At 43.0% G+C, this 18687-nt stretch overlaps 2 protein-coding genes and 3 non-coding genes across 5 annotated transcripts; 4 read left to right on the forward strand and 1 right to left on the reverse strand.

Annotated features, from left to right (window-relative positions):
* Positions 1-2100: 2100 nt before the first annotated feature.
* On the reverse strand, positions 2101-12558 carry rdh10a (retinol dehydrogenase 10a). The gene is made up of 6 exons (XM_085418616.1): positions 11932-12558; positions 11382-11617; positions 4846-4944; positions 3669-3814; positions 2954-3085; positions 2101-2826 (listed from the first exon to the last, which is right to left on the reverse strand). The coding sequence occupies exons 1-6, from the start codon at positions 12215-12217 to the stop codon at positions 2703-2705; spliced, it is 1023 nt and encodes a 340-aa protein (XP_085274742.1). The 5' UTR covers positions 12218-12558; the 3' UTR covers positions 2101-2702.
* Positions 12559-14258: 1700 nt separating this feature from the next.
* Positions 14259-18489, forward strand: rpl7 (ribosomal protein L7). Its single transcript, XM_085418619.1, has 7 exons — positions 14259-14317; positions 14817-14916; positions 15014-15180; positions 15579-15716; positions 17280-17389; positions 17916-18131; positions 18440-18489. Exons 1-6 carry the CDS (start codon positions 14304-14306, stop codon positions 18122-18124), a joined length of 738 nt encoding a protein of 245 aa, XP_085274745.1. The 5' UTR covers positions 14259-14303; the 3' UTR covers positions 18125-18131; positions 18440-18489.
* Positions 15809-15900, forward strand: LOC146662158 (small nucleolar SNORD12/SNORD106). Its single transcript, XR_014913428.1, has one exon. It is a non-coding gene; the product is annotated as a small nucleolar SNORD12/SNORD106 (small nucleolar RNA).
* On the forward strand, positions 17457-17549 carry LOC146662159 (small nucleolar SNORD12/SNORD106). Its single transcript, XR_014913430.1, has one exon. It is a non-coding gene; the product is annotated as a small nucleolar SNORD12/SNORD106 (small nucleolar RNA).
* Positions 18177-18269, forward strand: LOC146662160 (small nucleolar SNORD12/SNORD106). Its single transcript, XR_014913429.1, has one exon. It is a non-coding gene; the product is annotated as a small nucleolar SNORD12/SNORD106 (small nucleolar RNA).
* Positions 18490-18687: the final 198 nt, after the last annotated feature.

The raw sequence follows: 18687 nt of genomic DNA on the forward strand, positions 1-18687 counted from the left end.
GCTACTATATTTCGAGATAGTTTAACCCTGCTTAACTCACATTTACAAATGTTTCTAATTTCAGCTCGAAGAAAGTGTGCAAGCCACGTCTACAAGATAACTGCAAGAAATACCAGGGCTTACAGCACAGTCGGTTTCTAAAATTGTCTTTGTCTTATCAGTGTTTTCCTCAAGTTTCAGTTAATTCACTGACATAATTCGGAACTGGTAATGTTCTACAATAGATTTACACAATTTTATAAATAAAAGCAGTCAGTTTTTCCATGCTGGTGTCCAACTTTCTGTAATAAACTGCACTGTCTCTCACTAAAATCCCCCGAGTTGTTGTCAAATACCAAGAATGTGACCTCAAAGGCAACTCCAAGCCTGGCACAAACAACTCAGCAATTTGAACATGTGAATCCAAATGCAGCTCACGATAATGTGATGCTTTGTTGACACCAATTAGGAAATTTGATTTTCCCCTCCTCTGGGTAAGCAAAAGGTCAGGGTCAGATACATAAACAGCTCCGACAGAAGCGGTAGAGTTTTTGTGGCACCGATGGGTCCTTATTGTTCTTATTCTGACCTTCTGATGCCTTTTCTGTCATTTGGGACTTTTAGGTCCTCTTTCCTTTTTAGTGGTTCAGCGTGACACGCCTGACTTTCTGTGACCTTGATTGACTATTTCAGACTGTTGGGTAAGCACAAACAAAAAAAAAAATCACATGCTTGCGTGTGCTGCATATAAGAGTATATTTACTTACAAAGACAAATGATTCTTACCATCTTTAGCCAACACCCATGTCTAAAGGGTGCCTGAGTCACCGTTTGAGGGCAGTGATACCGATACTAGTCGAAAAGAGAAGAAAAGGGCTGGGTGGGTGTCGCTGCAACAATGGAAACTGCACCCAAGAAATTCATCAGCATTGCAGAAGATCCTCTTTCCTGTCACTCACTGCAGTAATTCACTGAATTCAAAATAATTTCATTGTGCTCTGTGCTGAATAATGGTTTGATCTGAGGTTAGAGTGGATAACTACAGTCATCGCTGTGCAATTTATGACTGCAGCTCAGGTCACCAGACTTAGAGGCAGGAATGTGGGTGTAAACACTTCGCTGGAGGTCAGGATGCGAGTTTTCCCTTTTGATTATATTTAGATTTAGAGCATTTGTGCCTTTATTAGATGCAGAGATGAAGTGTGGGAAAACAGGAGTGGAATGACAGCTGCAGGCTGGATGTTGCACTCATGTGGTATGTCAGTATAAGTCAAACGGACAGTCGCGTGCTGACTGGCGGCTAAGAAGACACCGTGTAATAATCTAAATCACTTTATTAATTTAAGTTAGGTAGAGACACTAAACATTGGAACCACATTTGCTCTTCTATGGAGCAGTCTTCAGAAAAATTACAAAAAGAGGCTTATGTCATACTGTCAAAAAAAAAAAAAGGCAAAAAATAAGAGGTAGAGAATTTAGGCTCATCACTGTGACTGAAGGAATGATGCCTATTGGAATGTAGTTGAAATTCAGGGAAATAATAATAATAATAATAATGATAAAAAGGGTATATAAAACAGTCATTTATCAAATATGGTGGACACAGTTAGTTGGGGACACTGGGGTAATTCACAATATTTAAACATATACACTTTAACTGGACGAGGTGGACACTGGGCAGGTGTTAACTTTAGGGGAAAAAATAATAATGAAAAGCTGTCTTTAATACATTTCCCTCAATCACATCAGTGTTGAAACAGCAGTTTAAAGTGGAGCTTTTTTAAAAAGAAAAAAAAATACAACAATAGGTAACAAATTTACATTATGAACGCATTAAAAAAAGAAATTAAAATCATCAACTGGATTTCTCCCTAAGAAGTACATTCTGAATGTGTCGCGCATGCCAATTCAGCCCAGGACGCCACTCCCTCGTGCAGTGACAGGACCGCCGAGGGACACTGCTGAATCCCATTAGATTGGAAATGCTGTGAAGATTACAATCCGCTACAATCTGGCTATTGCAACGTTTCATTTGGATTGATATTAATATACGCTATATGCATCTAATGCAAGTATTGAACACAAGAAAAAAAAAGGAGTATCGTTAACTTAAATGGTGGGATTTTTTTTCTTTCCTGTTACTTTACTTTTGATGGCACGAGCTAAAAATCAGAGCCGGAGAAACTTGTTTCCTGACTGAAAAAGAGCCTCTGTGTGGGGTAGACGGAAATGCTGTGTTAATCCTTTCTACACGGAGAATGCTGGCAGTGTAGAAAAATCAGAAGAAGATAGACAAAAACCATCAGAAATTACAGTGCATGTCTACAAAAATAAAATAAGTGAAAAAAGATTACTGTTTGTACAGTAACATACTGTATATTTCCACAATGACACTAGATAAGGCTGGTGACTACATTACGTAAATAGTTAATTACTGGATATCTTTTTCTGTATGATTTCAAAACTAGTGACACAGTATATAGATGTTGGTTTCTTTAAACAAACTTAAAAAAAAAAAAGACAAAAAATAAATCCTTTGTAGTACACAGCTTTCTTTGTTCCAGAGGAACAATATGGTAAACCTTTGCATTTGCTCAATGCAAGTGCACCAGTCTAGATTCAGTCTTTTTTTTTTCTTTTTTTCCTTCCATCTCTGTCCTCAGTGGTTGTTTCCTCATACTTGCAGGTTTAAATTCCCCTGTTCATATTGCAAACAGCACCCCCTAGATCCCATTCTTTGCCTCATTGTTGTTCATGGCCTCCTTTCTCTGAGCTAGGAAGGGGTACATGCACTTGTCGGCGCCTAGGAACCGGTACATGCACACAATGGCCTCGAAGGGCAGGATGCTGTGGAGACAGGACGGAGATAAGATTAGCGAGAGACACTGGATACCCCTGCGCAGTACACTGAAGGCCGATGGAGTGGGCCGGGAGGGTGGGGGTGGAGGGTTAAAACGAAAAAGAGGCAGCTCACCTTTTCATGAAGTTGACCATGTAGACGATGCGAGGCGTGCAGATCATGGGCTGGTCGGTGAGGATGGCCCTCATGGCTTGTTTCACGCAGAACTCTGGCTTCAGAGGAGGGAGAAAGGGTTCGATTTCCTTCCTGAAGGGAAAGAAATCACGGTCATCATTGAGAAAGGAATTCAGGGAAAATGTGCGTCAAATTTAGTTAAACTAATTAAATTTATGAGGAAATACGATTAGGGATGATTGAAGTCATTCAGTAAATTAACGTGGGTGGAAACATGAGAGGAAGTCTGAGAACACTTCAAGGAGTGCTGACAAACTTCAGGAAATCCATGAACATAAGTGATACTGGTACTAAGGATTGCTCCAAAATGGTGGGGCAATAAAGACAGAGCACATGCCAGCTGCTGACTGCACCCATCAAACAAAGTGAGGACTATTAGAGCAGCACGGAGGGCGGAGGGGAGAGGAGGCTAGCCCAGGTGCACCTGTTGGTGAGGTTTTCCCCTGGGAAAACAAAGTAGCCCTCTTTGTTTAAGCAGTGTTGACCTAAGGAATACCACTCACTTTATAATAACTGTAACACCACAGATTGTCAGCTGCCGCTTTGAAGTTTTAAAAATGGGTGTTTGAGGCCGTTTAATGAAGTGGAGATTACAGGTGACAAACTCACTGCAGGTGCACGAAAGCTTATTAAAGAGGACACACTGGCTGCTAACCTTATCCTGCAGCCTTTAAACATTCCTGTGTCGACCAGGTACGGGCACACCAGAGTCATACTGATGCCGTCCTTCTCTGAGGCCTTTAGCTCGTGGCTCAGCGACTCGTGGAACCCGATGGCACCGAACTTGCTGGCACAGTAATCCTGAGGGAAAGAAGAGAGGGAGAGAGAACGGGTTAGCTCCGTAAACCCCCTGCCTGCACCCAGGGACTACAGAACACTATGAAACATGCCCCGTGGCCACAGAGGTCTCTCTTTGCTGTTAATGATACATCCTCCACGCACAAAAAACAACAAGAACAAAAAAAAAAAACCCAGAGTGAGTCCGCTGTTCTACGGTTTCATTAGCATTCTTCTCCAATGCTTCAGGAGACTGCGCTGCTTGGCGGGAAGGTTTTGATGTGGTTCACTGTGGAAATAATCTATTTTTTTTTAAAGAAAAAGACCTGGGCAAACACAGATGCATGTCGATAAACAGAAAGAGGACAAAGGGATTGGTCTGTGCCCACATGACAGGCGATGGCTTTGGTTCTAACTTGCACGTCTGAAATGACATTTCAGGCATTTCCAGGAACCGTAAAAGCGTGACCAAAAAAAGAGTAGGCTTAATTTTTACGGATAAATGCTTAAACAAAAGTCAAATGTTATCCCTACAGACTGTTAGAAATGGATACTGTTCTCAGCTAAGGGGATAAATGAGAGCTCTGTTCCCTGACATATGAAAATGAAACACTCTAGGAGGACCACCGGTTAAATGACCCCCCAGTAAATATTTTATTATGCATTTAAAAAAAAAAAAACTATAGGAAGGAAAACCAAAACCATATCCATTGAAAGCTGCTGTGAACTGAATACTGAGTGAGCACCAAGTTGTTCACAAAGCAGTGATGAAGATGTCTCTGTCCCTCGGGGGAGCTGTCAGCTCATTCTGGCCCTGGGGCCAGAGCCCAATAGGGGCCCCACACCCCCACTGCTGAAGATAGAGGAATCTATAAGAGGCTCCCAATGCTCATCTGTGTTCCTAAATTTAACGGGTGGAGGGACAACTAGAGAAAGGGGGCCTAACCTCCCCCCGTCTCAGTGTGCTAGCTGGCACGGACGCCTTTGGGGAACAGCACTGGTTTTGGATGGTGGGAAAGATGGGATGTGCATGTGTTGTTGTGTATGATACTAACCTCCACTCCAGCTGTGCTAAATAAACCCAGGGAGCTGGCAACCGTCACAATGTGGCCATGATTCAGCTCCAGCATCTTGGGGAGAAACGCCTTGGTGGTCTAAAGGGGGGAAGGACAGAAGAGACAGAAGGGCAAAGAGAAAAAAGAGGAAGGTTAGTTCACTTGTGCAGTTTGTCTGTGCCAGAGCCCTTTGATCCTCTCTGCCTTCCCTCTCATCCCCCCCTCCTCTGTTTCTCTCCCTTCTCCATGGTGATGCACAGAGAGGCGTCTGAATGAGAATTCATAACATGCATAAAAACAGACCGAGCGCTGGAGGTGCAGCATTTGAAAATATAAACATAGAACTTCTATCCTTTCCGAGTCAGTTACTGAAGAGGGGAAAGATGAAATGTCGCCCTCTCCGTACAGTCTGTGCTTTTCCCACACAGATCTGGTGCCCGCCGTTGGGCCCTGCACTAAAGAGCTGGTGACAACACCAATCACGGGCCTCCGTTCACTCAACACTTCCAACAATACAGTCAGGCTTCTCATCTACCTACACGGCCTCGCGCCCGGCCGGAGCGCCAGCCAGCAGAACAGTCTACAAGATGAAAGCGTTTCTAACTGGAGTGGTTCCACTGGTGAGTCCGGTGGCGCTAGCGAGGGCGGTGAGAGGAGCAACACACAGAGTTAGCCGTTACACTTGATTAACCTATGGATTCATTCCTCATTCTGCCCGTCAGCTGACTTTGGAGTTGCCCTGGACACAGCGTGAGCCAATCAGCAGGTGTGACATGTGACGGCAATGATAGGAACTGACCAATCACTCTCCCACTAGGAGGTCTACAAAAACAACCATCAGGCCTTTTGTTGGGAGCAGAGCTAAATCTATTCCAGTCAGATGTGTGCTGCCATAGTGAAGAACAATGCACGCGTCCTTGAGGACTGTCAAAATGTTACTGAGGCAAGACACACACACACACACACACACACACACACACACACACACACACACACACACACACACACACACACACACACATACACACACATACACACACACACACACTAGACTGAGACTTCAACTAGCCTAGTAATTAATAAATAATGATCATCACAAGGGCTACAGCTACAGCCTGCAGTATGTATTGCTTTTCAGCCCAATAACTGGACCTTTCCAAGACATCTTTGGGAAAGAAAGCTGTTTTCTGTGGTTGCTGTTATATTGGTTAGCACTGTAGAGAAACGATTCAGCCTCCTTTATAAACATTTTCCTGGATCGGACGCAGAGCCAGCGAGACGAGAGAGCGCGGTACCAGGTAGTACAGCCGTGAAACCTCTGGTAGGGGGAGGACGAGCCTCATTAAAACTGCACCCAGAGATTAACTGCATCGGCCCTACTGACCTGAAGCGTAATCTCCGTTAAGCTTGACATTTGCGTTTAGAGGTCCCTCTCCTTGTTTAGTGAGGTAAATAAAACTGGAAGCAATAACTCACGTTTACAGAGTGGTTTAAAGGAAGGTGACTTCATCGCTTCGGAGTTTATTCTACAGTCAGGTATAACTGATCTGACTCCGTTCCAAACATCTGCACTTTTCCAGGACATAAATTGCTGCAATATTCAAGTCATTGAATGATGGGGCCTAAAGAGAGGGAGTGAGAGAACATGAAGCCCGGGCAAAAGCTGAGAAAGACCTCTGCGAGCCAGAATGGCAGTGAAAGAGGGAGGGAGTTGCGTGCAAATGAAGCATTAACTTAAGATATGCCCGTAGCTGATTTGAGCCAGCGTCCCCCCCACCCCACTCCCACAGCAACTTTTAGAGAGTGGGGAATGACTCGATCTGGCACATACATTATTAGCAAAGCCAATACACAAATTCAATTGGACAATTCTGCTGAGTGGTCTGAGGGGAACTGAGAGGAAAGGATGATTTCCTCTGATCGAGGACGGGTCTAAATGTGACCGACCGTCCCATCTCTCCCCACCCGCCCTGCTTCTCATGGCAATCCTGGCATGTGGGTATGACCCCCACTGACCTCTCAGACACAAAATGTGTGAAGGCAACCGGGGGCTCGTGTCTTACATCAGAGCTGCCGTAATTGGGTCTCAACGCTCCCTTGTTCCGCTAAATTACCCGCTGACACAGCCGGGCCTCCTTGGCCTATGTGGGGGTGCCCTGCCCGCTGCACCCCCTAATTGGTGCGTGCCCCCAGGAGCATTTAAGCCACACAAAGCTTCTTGCAGCTGGGGTGTCAGGCTGCATTAGTGCTAGCGCCTGACCAACAGGAATATGAACAAAATATTGGCCTTTGCGTAGGACCAGATGGCCATTTAATTGGGCTGAGTTCTCCCTGGACGAGAGAACCAAGTTGGGAGGGAGAAAAAAAATGCCTGAGCTCCGGAGCTTGTCCGATCCTGTAGTAGATCATGAAATCTGAGTGGGCTGGGCTGACGTTAGTGGTCATCGGGGATGACTGATGCAGATTGTTTATGTTGTATTGACCATACCAAGTGGTAGCCATCCCCTGCGCACAGCTCAAACTCTCAGTTTGGAGAACTGCTCTCTAGAAAACATCAGTGCACAAACATAACCTCAAAGCTCATCTGTAGGCTCAGGTTTTCCCCAGGTATGGTGTTTTATGACTGGTCAATTTGATTTTCTGGACAAATTAGGAGCTGGATAAGGAATTATAATTGTTTTATAGTCACGTTTTAAGCCATGGGCTTTATCTGAATAATGAAATCATAATTTTAATTCTGCTTTTGTGGTGGTTCAGGAGGTAGAGGTCATCTACCAATCGCAAAGTTGGTGGTTTGATCCTTGATTGCTCCAGTCCAACAGCAAAGTAACCTTGGGTGAGATACTGATCCCCAAGTTGTATAGAAAGCACTTACGCAGAGAGAGAAAGTGATTGTATGACTGAGTGTGACTGGGTGAATGAGGTAAGTTGTATAAAGTGCTTCGAGAATAGTAAAGCACTATATAAGCACCAGTCTATTAACATTTTCCTATAAAAATGTTTTATGTTTTTTTTTATAAGTTTCTATAAAAAAGTAATGAATATTGTATGAGAACCATTAATGTCACAATAGCTGCTCAGAGTGATGATTCACAGAATCTCATGATCTTTTTTGTTCTTTATCCCTTTGCTTTTCTTAGTATCCACTTTATTCGTTTAATTCTATTTGAACTGAAAAACAACTTTTTCAAAGAATCAGTCAAGTTTTTGTTTTTGTAATGAAAGGAAAAAGATTCTTTAGTACCATCTTATAAAATCTTTGGACAGAACAAGGAATATAAAAGAGTTAAAAAATAAAAAAAAAAGCTCCCAAAAAAAACAAACAATCATAATGAACACTCTTTCGCAGTCATTTTAAGAACTAAACTGCTAAATGGACGGGGGTAATCTTCAGACCAAAACACTAGAAAAATATAATTATCTACAGCCCATGAACAGGTATGTACGGGAGGAGAACAGTGACACGGCCATGGCTAGCTTCACTGCGGGGTACAGGTGCACTGGGCTTGAGGAGGGGCCCATATAAAACCAGTCAAGTAGGACCCTTCTGCCTGGCTGCCTCCTTTCTCTGGCTACAGCAGGAATGCGGCCTGCGGAACTTGGCTCCTGTCGCCTGGCATCTTGTCAAGCTGATCCACAGACAAGAAACCAATTGTCAGATAAAGTGGGTCAGCAGCAGCTTACCATTACCCTCTCGCCTGTGGATGGGACGGCAGTGCCTTCCTTCCCCTTTTCTTTCCCCTGCTCTTTTCCCGCCGTGTCGCTCCCGAGCACTCGGTGAGTTCGTGCTGTCGCACAAGAGGTGTAGGATTTCCACGAGAGGGCGGATAGCCGCTTATTGTTCACGAGCCACCTGTTGGATAACCAGCTCAAGATGCTGAGGATCATTTCCTCTCATGTCATTCCACTAAACACACACGCTAATCCTCAAAAACAAACTCTGGTGACACTGGTGGAATGACTGCACAGCCCCTTTCCCAGCATGACTAAGAACCGAGTTGCAAACATCACAAATTGCCAGCTGGACTAATCAAAGCATCGTCAGACAAATTCAAAGTGATGACCCCCCCCCTTCTCATAAAAAACCTAAAGGGAGGAAGGGACTGAATCATAGCGGTTAGCGTGTGTGTGGCAGAGCCGGATGAACAGCGCTGGCCTCCGTGACTCCCATGCAGCTGCACCCACTGCCTCCAAATCATGTTGGGAGGAGTCAGAGGGGCCTGTGGAAGGAAGACAGAAGAAGTGTGGGGTCTGAGCCGGGCCTGTTTGGCAGACACCCACGCGACACTACGATTACCATCCGCTTCCTGCTCACAACTCCATCCCTGCCTTATTCCAATACTCTGTCCAACAAATGAGGACTTGCTTATTTTTACACCCAGCTGTGCCATTTGTGGGAAATGCTTTGAACTTGCAGCCATTTGCAGTTGAAATCGTGGCTGTTTAAAAACCGTCCGGGATTATGGAGAGGAGGAAGCTAGGTTTGGAGGGCTTGACATTGCCATTACAGTGTTTTGCCAAACAGTGACACAGAAAAAGCAGAGTACGATACGTGCCTAAAGAAAACACACACCAGGCCTTTCTACGCGCACTGCTGAGACATCAAAATATATTTTTAAAAAAAGAAAAGAGAAGCTTGTCAGTGTGGAAAAAAATGACAAGCACACTTGGAAACCTGCTTCTGTAAACTGATCATAATAGCTGTTCTTGCACTTTTCAAATACAAATTCTCCTATAACATACCTTTAGGGATAGCATTTTGTAAAACATGTGAAAACACGTGCCTTAACAGGTTTTTAAAGCCGGCCTAAAAGCCTTTCACGACGCGGACATAGACTGAAGTTATTTGTTGAGTCAAAAACCACAAGTAAGCCGTTGGAGGTACCTGTTGTTCAGAAAAAAAGGGGAGAAAAAAAAATTAAAAATCAAAAGGTTTATATAATACCTGCCACCTGCATGCAGTGACTAACTGCAGTGAGTTTGAAAGGAAAGTGGACAGTGCCCCTGTTAGTTTAATCTCTATTCATCTAGCTTGTGTCATTAATGAACCACATCCTCCATTCTGGCTGTCACCATTCATTAAGTCCTTCTTTCATCTGCTCCCCCCCTCCGCACACACACACCTCTAAAGAAACCACGCTCACCATAGAATACAGGAAAACACAAACATCTATTTAAAAAAAAAAAATCTACTACCAAATCACTGGACCCTGACTCCAAATCCTGGATTTAAAGAGCACTGAGATATCCAGCAGAATGCTTGAATGGAGCATCCATTAAAGAGGAAATCCGCACAACCTACGTGAGCGATGCCACAAGAGATTTTTCATGCTCGATTAGGAAGCTTGAAGTCACTGTGGTTTCATGGCATGACTGAGAATGCCGTTCTCTGTAAACAACAAATAAAATAAAAAGATAAGAGCCTGGGGCCAAAGTCTCAAAACTGAAGATATTCTGGATCACTTGACAATATGTTGTGACAACTAAATTCACGCATGAAGTGGTGAATTCAGAACCAGTCTGCCAGGTGAAAGACTTATTCTCAATCCATGCGGTTTACTCCAAACAAAGCTTATAAGCCAAATTTACACAGTCGTTGCTGCTGTTCCACAGGGGGTGGCTATAGTGAAGAAATGCAATCGATTCTCATAAGGTTGGTCTAAAGGCTCCAAAAGAGTAAACATCCATCTTTAAAATGAATAAAGCTCTTTATTAAATTTCTAATAGCTTTGGGAGTCTGCAACCACAGTCTTCCCACACCCCAAAAACACACAGACACACAAAAAAACCTGTGATAGCGCTTAACTGGTTACACGCTACAGCTTATGCTTATCTAAAGCGGAGCATATTCACTCTATCAAGTCCACGTAGCCTCTCAGATAAGTAGTCACACTGAAAGGCTCGAGGAACGGAGCCAGAGTAAAAATCTGATATGCAACAAATCACCAACTGCCAGCAAAATGTGGTGAGCTGATCTAAGCTACGTACAGAACCCCGTTTCCATCACGCACAGTCGGTTTGTGCAGATCTGTGCAGCTGAGGAGATGAGACGGAGCCGCTGACATACCTCTGGGATCATCATCGGCTGTGGCTGCCAAAGCGGAGCAAAGGCAAAGATTTTAAAAAGCCAAACCCGTGACTTTCCTCTGGCAGAATGAAAGCAAGTGGAGCTGAAATCTGAACATGCAAGGCAACTATTTATGGTCATAGTTTCTTAGGCCTGGAGGCACACACACACACACACACACACACACACACACACACACACACACACACACACACACACACACACACACACACACACACACACACACACACACACACACACACACACACCCCTTTGATTCTTCAGTTTGGCACAGAGAAGGATAAGATTATGAACAGGCATACGAGTCAGAGCGGAGACATTCCTGTGAACCTGGCATCACAGTTAACACATTCAGCAACACTGTTCTCACTGAAACTTGGGCACACACATTATAACTTCACAATAACCTCAGAGTCGCCTTATTACAACAGCTTCTACATCGGCTCACCCAGAAGTGTGCGTGACAGTTGACCACCATGGTCCGCTCGATCAGCTCGTCGGGACACTCCAGGAGGTGATGGCCAGAGACGACGCCGGCGTTGTTGATGAGTATGTCCACCTCTCCCACCTCCCGGCGCACCTTCTCCGCTGTGGAATACACACTCTCGCGCTTCCCTACATCACACACATAGGTGTAGACCTGCGGCTGGAAAGGTGGGACTTCCTCTACCCCTCCAACAGGTCCTGCAGAGAGAAGGGGGGGGGGGGGGGATAAAAGACAGGGAAAGATTAAGATTATCAAAGTTAATACAGCGAAATTAGGTGAAACTGTTTAAAAACGTTCTGTCTCCATATGGAAATATCATTCCACTGTTTGGTTATTTAAAATGAAATTTTTGAAAATCTGAGGCTGTGTCCAGTTTAACTGACTCCCTCTGACACACTTTAGTTTATTCATTCTTACACTGATCAGGACTGCAGTGTGTGTTCTTTAAATAACACTCCACCGCCCAGAAAGCCGGCTGCCAGCCTTAAAGCTTCAAAGAAAACACTCTTACCGTCTTTGGTTACTGGAGTGTCCAGTTCATGGTAAATCTGGCGCACCATCTCCGCCGTCTCCTCGTTGCTTTGGCTGTTTATGTCCCATAAGACCAGTATCGCTCGTCTCCGGGCGAACTCCTTGGCGAACAGCCGCCCGAGGCCGCTTCCAGCGCCGGTGATCAAGCACACCTGTCCCGCCACGCTTTTCTCCTTTGGCCGCACAATCCACTTGGCTCCGGCAGTTAAAAAAGCCCAGAGCACCTTCAGAATAACTACGAAGAACTCCGCAATTATTATCATCATCTTGGCCAAAGCTTTCTATCAATTCAAATAAGCGGCGGAAGACGCGCAGGGGACTGTTTCCTTCTTGCAACCTGTTTGCAGCAGACAGGATCAGGGAAACACCGACAAACTTGGATCACAGGAATAACGGCCTATAGAAATATGGTTTAAAAGACACAAAAAAATGCGAAAGAAACTTAGGCGCATGCAGGACAGATGTATGAGTGGAGTGCGAGTTCAGATGCTGCTCGGTAAGAGTCCAGTTGCCACTATAACGCACAGTTGCAGTGAGTTATGAGCAGCTACTATCAAGTGAGCCTCCTACTTCCTCTGCTGCCTCTCCACTCATCTCACTGTGGAGCGCACCTCAGGCGCTATTTATGCTGTTCAGCCATCAACGCTGGACCCAATAGGAGAGGGACTTGAGCGCCTGTCAGAATGAAGGTGATGTAACCTGAAAGATTTTAACACGAATCTCGGACTTTTTTTGTATCCTCAAGGAAGATTAGACATTAAGCTTCCCTCCTGTTTGAAAAGACTGCTTACTTGTGCGTCTCTGCGTGCGTGTTTGCGCGTTTTAGGAAAATCCCAACAATGTAAAGTTTGATAACAAGTTGTTTAAAGATATAATTAATCTTAACAGCTTAAACTCAGAAAGCCACGAGCCACCGATCAGGCCGCACTGGACCTGTAAGTCCAGGTCAATGTCCAGCCATACGTGGAGCAAACTAAAATATCATGTTTACAAAGTATTCCCACTTTACGTTATTATTATATGTTACACATTATTTTTTCTGTTAATCAGAAACTACACTTAAAGTTATAAGCCAGCTCAAGACATATCCCAGCTTTGCCTGCAAAGATTCCCTGAGATCCCCACGGAGGAAAGTGAAGTCGGTCGGTTAGGTAAGCCACGCACCCGGCCAGAAAAGTGATACTTCCACGCGCAAATCGTTACGCGATCACGTTTCTTCCTAATTAATATAGCCTAATTACCCTTTAATTACAATAATAATAATAAACAAAACAGGCGCACACGAATCGTCTCCATTGTGAACACGTTCATTGCCGCTTTGCAGCTCCCCCCACACCTCAGGCTATTGTTTACACCTCTTCCAGGTTGTGCAACCTTTGCCAGCAGCCTCTCACTTGTGCTTGTTTTGTGGGCGTGTCTGAGGAACAAACAGCTGATGGAAGAATCCTTTGTAGAGTCTAAGGATAAAACAAATACGTGAAAAACACCTCCGGGGAAATGTCCTCTCCAAATGTAACAATGTGCCCAAAAAGGCAAGAAAATTACAGATAAAAAAGGCACTCTGCTTTTTCAAGAGTATTAAATGATTGATGGGCTTTAACGCTGGCTCGTTTAATACAAGGCAACATTTTTAATATAAAACTACCTGCACTGGAACAGTCAAATTGAGAAGCTGACCAATGGCAAAGCTCTATTTGGGCGACGTTTCACAATTAAATTAAAACTTGTGTCTTGCATTTTGCCTGTAAAATAAAAATAAATAAATGAACAAATAAGTGGCCTTCAATCGAGTCTATATCATTTTATGATTTTTTTTTCATAACCTCCTGGGACAGAACAGTGTCTGTTATACAGCCTGAAGCAAAGTGCTGGGCGGGAGGTTCAACGCTACAGGCGCTCTCTGATCGTGCTTTGCAAAATGAAGTGTTCGTGCCCTCTGCTGGTCAGATGGCTGCATAACGCCACCTGTAGCACGGAAGTCGGGCAAAGTAGCGTTTAGATTAATTAAAAAACGAAAAGAAAAAAAAGAAACAATATAAAATAATGTATCAAAATAAGGCCAGGTAGGTCTACACCAGAATACGTATTATAGCGTTGTCTTACCTTTAAAGCGTTTGTTATTACAATAATATTCCTTGCAGCAGTCATAGAAAATAGTTGTTGATATATTAACCTATAAATTTAAGGGAGCATTTATCCAAGAGCATTATTACAGCGGGTTTTGCTTAACTTTAGTTTTGAATACATCGCTATAATTTATCCATCAGGCAGTCGGAAGGACGCTCCGCAGAGGTCCTAACGCTTTTATCCCGCACATGCGCAAATGAAAAAGTCTCTTTCTCGGTGATCGCAATGGCGGACGCAGAGTGAGTGTTTCCCTCTGTGTTAAAATCTAATCACATCCAGCATTAAACTAGCCTCTGCTGTTAATTTTACAACGCGAATGAGCTATTTAGTTCATGTACGATAGAATAATAGCAGTATTGTTACAGATGGTGATTATTACTGTTGTTAAGGGTACTTTATAATAACTGAGTCCATATAGCCGAGTTCAACATGGCTGTCTCTTTAGCATCTGTGGATTATTACAAGTGTCCAGTTCTTGTGGTTAAAAAATTAGAACTAAAATAATAGTCAGCTATTTCAGCAACCTTTGAGTTTATGCTGCTGTAAAACCTCTCTAGTCTCGAGCTATTGTATGAAGTAGTATTTACCTGTGTGGAAGCCGGCAAGTGACTGGCAAGCTAGCAGCCCCCATGATTCAGTCATCGTTTCTGTTGAGCGATGTACATGTGTTCAGGTATCTTGTCCACCACCTCGCTTCGGATTTTTTCCTTACAACATATTTTTTTAACGTTTAAACAGAAAAAAGGTTCCGGCGGTCCCTGAGAGCCTTTTGAAAAGGCGAAAGGCCTACGCGGCCATGAAGGCCATGCGTGTCAAGAAGCTGCTGGCTGAGAAAAAGGTAAAGTGAAGCTTTGTGCAGACAAGTATTCCCGTATGGATGGAGATATCGGATAGAGCTTTGAACTGCTTCGACGTGTTTTCCCTTTTGCATTCAGGTCCGCAAGGTGACCAGGAAACTGATCTACAAGAGGGCTGAGAAGTACCACAAGGAGTACAGGCAGATGTACAGGCGTGAGATACGAATGGGCCGTATGGCTCGCAAAGTGGGAAACTTCTATGTGCCTGCTGAGCCCAAACTGGCCTTTGTCATCAGGATCAGAGGGTGAGTGATGCGCACTGCTTGGGATTTCTCTGTATCTGGCTTAAAAGAACTGCACAATCAGTTGTAAGGTGTTGTGCAGGCAGTGCCACATGAGAGGATGTCCAGCAGCTGAGCCTCATACATTACTACTTTGTTTTTAGCTGCTCAGTTGCTTGTTAATTCAGTTGCTATTGAAAAGTCATTTTTATTGAATGATTAAGCCAGTCCTTGTGGATAAATACAGTTGAGTGGTTAATGATGCATGCTCTTTCCCCGACTTATCGACTCTGCTGATACACATTTGTAATAAAAAGCCAATAATGTTCTGAAACCACTCTAAGCAGCTTAATTAGGAAGTTGTACTTTGATGGTAAGTCCAAACAGTAATCACAACATTTTTTGTTTGTTTGTTTTTTCAGCATCAACGGTGTGAGCCCCAAGGTCCGCAAAGTTCTGCAGCTGCTCCGTCTGCGCCAGATCTTCAATGGTGTCTTTGTCAAGCTGAACAAGGCTTCAATCAACATGCTCAGAATTGCAGAGCCTTACATCGCTTGGGGGTAAGGACTGTGTCACTCTGAAACCTGCTGTTCAGAAATAAGAAGCGATGGTGGGGGGTATTAGCACGTCTCTAAATAGGTGATACACTTGGAATGTGGTTAATGATGCTGAACTTTTTTCCCCATCTTATCGACCATGGTGATTACTGACTGAAACTAAGCCAGTTTTGTCTGAAACCACATTCCATAGTGGTACATGCCAGTGTGTTGACAAATGTGAGTGTGTTGGCTTCATACTGTAATGATGCAGCCAGAAACTTTTGTAACCTGGCATTTACTACAGTGGTCATTCACTGACACTTGAAATCAACACATTAAAGTACTGTTCAACAGTTTATAGAAAAATAAGCCAGTGTCAAACTAAACACAGTAAATGCTTGGCTATATTTCACAAAGCTTTAATGTCTTGATGTTAAAGACCCAATGGAAATGTTTGTGCTCTGTGTGTTTGACATTGCTGTGTGCTGCTGTAATGGAAGAATTTACCTGATCTTCACTACAACAGCCCTGTGGAAGTGTGTGTTACTTGGCACACGAGTACACTGTAGGTTAGACTTGTAGTGTTTGCTTTTGGTCACCTTAATACTTCCATTTTTGATATTTATATAGTTGGTTGGGGTTACTCCTGTCCGGTCATTTATGTCAGTCTTGTTTGGATGTGTCTAAGTGACACTTTTGATGCAGATAACTTGATCTGTATTGGTAGATGCAATATTGTTCCCAATGTTGTACTAGGTTACTGATATTTCTTTATACTATGATGGAGTCCAAGAAACACCATCATCTGCCACTGTGTAATGCTTTGTATTTAACTGTATTTAACTTTGTATTTAACTGACTTAACATTTTTTGCATGTTGCTGACTGTGTTAATTTGGCACACCTGCATTTGGGAGGAATTGTGTAGATTTAATATTTAAAACTAAACTTTTTCCTTCATAAGATCTTAGCAAAGCAGGATTGGTTATAACACAGAACAACCCTATAGATGCATTACACAGTGGCACAATATCCTGAAAGACTCATCAAAGCTGCAGAAATTTGAATTGTTACCATTCAATCATACCAATTAGATTAAAATAGGATCCTCAGATTGGTCAGTTGAGTCTTGAGCCTAAATTTGAACGGTCAGGTTTAGTATCCAGGCACTCTGTAATGTTAATGCAATGAGTTTTACCAAATCTGTGGGGAGAATTGCCATTCAGATTGTAGATCATGCTTCTTCCCCAAAACAATGATGTACATAATCTTTTTTTGACAAATTGCCCACCACTGCTTAGACATGAAAGTGCCAGGTTTGGAGAGATGAAATCTGAGCTCTTAATGTTTTGGGGTTCATATTTTAATATTTTGTAAATGCCTCTTAAACTCATTAGAAGAACTCAAATTACTTAGATTTACAAAACAAGTGTTTTTCAGGTATGCTTGAAATTTAAAGTATCTTTTGAGTTAAATAAAACAAATGAGTATTTATAATCCTATTTCTTTATAAATTAACACACGTTAACATCATTGATTTGTGCTCCTTTCAAAACTGGAACCTTGGGTTTTTTTCCCCCCCTAGATACCCCAACCTGAAGTCTGTGCGCGAGCTCGTCTACAAACGTGGGTACGGCAAGATCAGGAAACAGCGCATTGCCCTCACAGACAACGCTTTGGTGGAGAAGTCCCTCGGTATGGAAACGTTACAGTGCTGTTGAAAATGTTTGTAGTATACCTTTTAGGTAAATGGTTGGCGGTTGATGTGGTTAATGATGTACACTTTTTTCCCCGTCTTATCGACTTTGGTGAAAAAAAGGTTGAAAACTTTGCCAGTTAAGTCTGAAGCCACATGCCAACCTAACAGGACTTTACCAAAGAGAGATTTGTAGTTGATAATTCTTGGCTTGTACTGTATTTGTTGGTCAGATGTTTGGGAACATGAAATGGAAAGATGAGGCTTGCTTATCAAGCTCGAAGAGTTTTACTTTGTGCCTGAAAAGATTGAAAACATCAGCGCTTCAAATGGCAGCAAGCACATCTGGAAATGAGTCTTGTTGTCTAAGTTAAAAGAAGAAAAGGCAGAGTTGCTCCAAGCAGTTTCATTCTTGGATTACCTCTATTGGTTTAATCAGCCCTTCGCTTTTAAAATTTTGAAATGAAACACTTAAATGCTAAAGCTGGCACGCAGTTCAATTTATTAAACACTTTTTATCTGTAGGCAAATATGGCATCATCTGTGTTGAGGACCTCATCCATGAGATTTACACAGTTGGAAAGAACTTCAAGCCCGCCAACAACTTCATGTGGCCCTTCAAGCTGTCGTCCCCACGCGGTGGCATGAACAAGAAGACCACACACTTCGTGGAGGGAGGAGATGCCGGCAACAGGGAGGATCAGATCAACAGACTGATCAGGAGGATGAACTAAAGTCGTGGTGAGTTTCAGTGATATTTTGCAGGTTTTGAAAGTAGACTGATTTGATGTGGTTAATGATGCATATTCTTTTTTCCCCATCTTATCGACTATGGTGAAAACCACTTGTTAATAAGCCAACATTGTCTGAAACCACATCTTTAGTCATTGAACTTTAAATCACCGACTGGGAGATCTTTCTCTTTGAAAATCTATTTAAATCCAAACATGGATACATGTTGAATGCTATCTATTTTTATTAAAGATGTGTTGCTGAGACTTTATATAACATCAGAATTCTTACCTCATTGTCTTATTTTCTTCCCCCAGGTTTTCAAAAGGACTCAAAATGTACAATAAAAATTTGGAGGAAAAAAAAACCTTCCTGGTCCTGTCATTAATGTGTAAATGTGTCATGAATCACGCAGGTTGTTTGGTATTTACGTGTGGGTGTGGTTGTGTACATTACTACTTGATATATTAGTAATATAATATCCAGCGTTAGCCCGTGTTAATATAATATCCACCCAGGGAGTTAACTACATAAATTGGGTAGTTCTCAAGGACACACACTTTTA

Source organism: Rhamphochromis longiceps, linkage group LG9, assembly GCF_057381845.1.
Source record: "Rhamphochromis longiceps isolate RC_006_pf linkage group LG9, R_longiceps_female_GT1.1, whole genome shotgun sequence".
NCBI classification, from domain to species: Eukaryota; Metazoa; Chordata; class Actinopteri; order Cichliformes; family Cichlidae; genus Rhamphochromis; species Rhamphochromis longiceps.

What these genes read in the sequence shown, in the direction of transcription:
- rdh10a (XM_085418616.1), bottom strand. Translation starts at nt 12,217, where the DNA reads ATGATGATAATAATTGCGGAGTTCTTCGTAGTTATTCTGAAGGTGCTC. An exon ending in TTAGCACAGCTGGAGTGGAG is followed by an intron (nt 3,815 to 4,845) that starts GTTAGTATCATA and finishes TCTTTCCCTCAG; the next exon opens with GATTACTGTGCCAGCAAGTT. An exon ending in TTTAAAGGCTGCAGGATAAG is followed by an intron (nt 3,086 to 3,668) that starts GTTAGCAGCCAG and finishes CTTTCCCTTCAG; the next exon opens with GAAGGAAATCGAACCCTTTC.
- rpl7 (XM_085418619.1), top strand. An exon ending in TTTGTCATCAGGATCAGAGG is followed by an intron (nt 15,181 to 15,578) that starts GTGAGTGATGCG and finishes TTGTTTTTTCAG; the next exon opens with CATCAACGGTGTGAGCCCCA. An exon ending in GAGCCTTACATCGCTTGGGG is followed by an intron (nt 15,717 to 17,279) that starts GTAAGGACTGTG and finishes TTCCCCCCCTAG; the next exon opens with ATACCCCAACCTGAAGTCTG.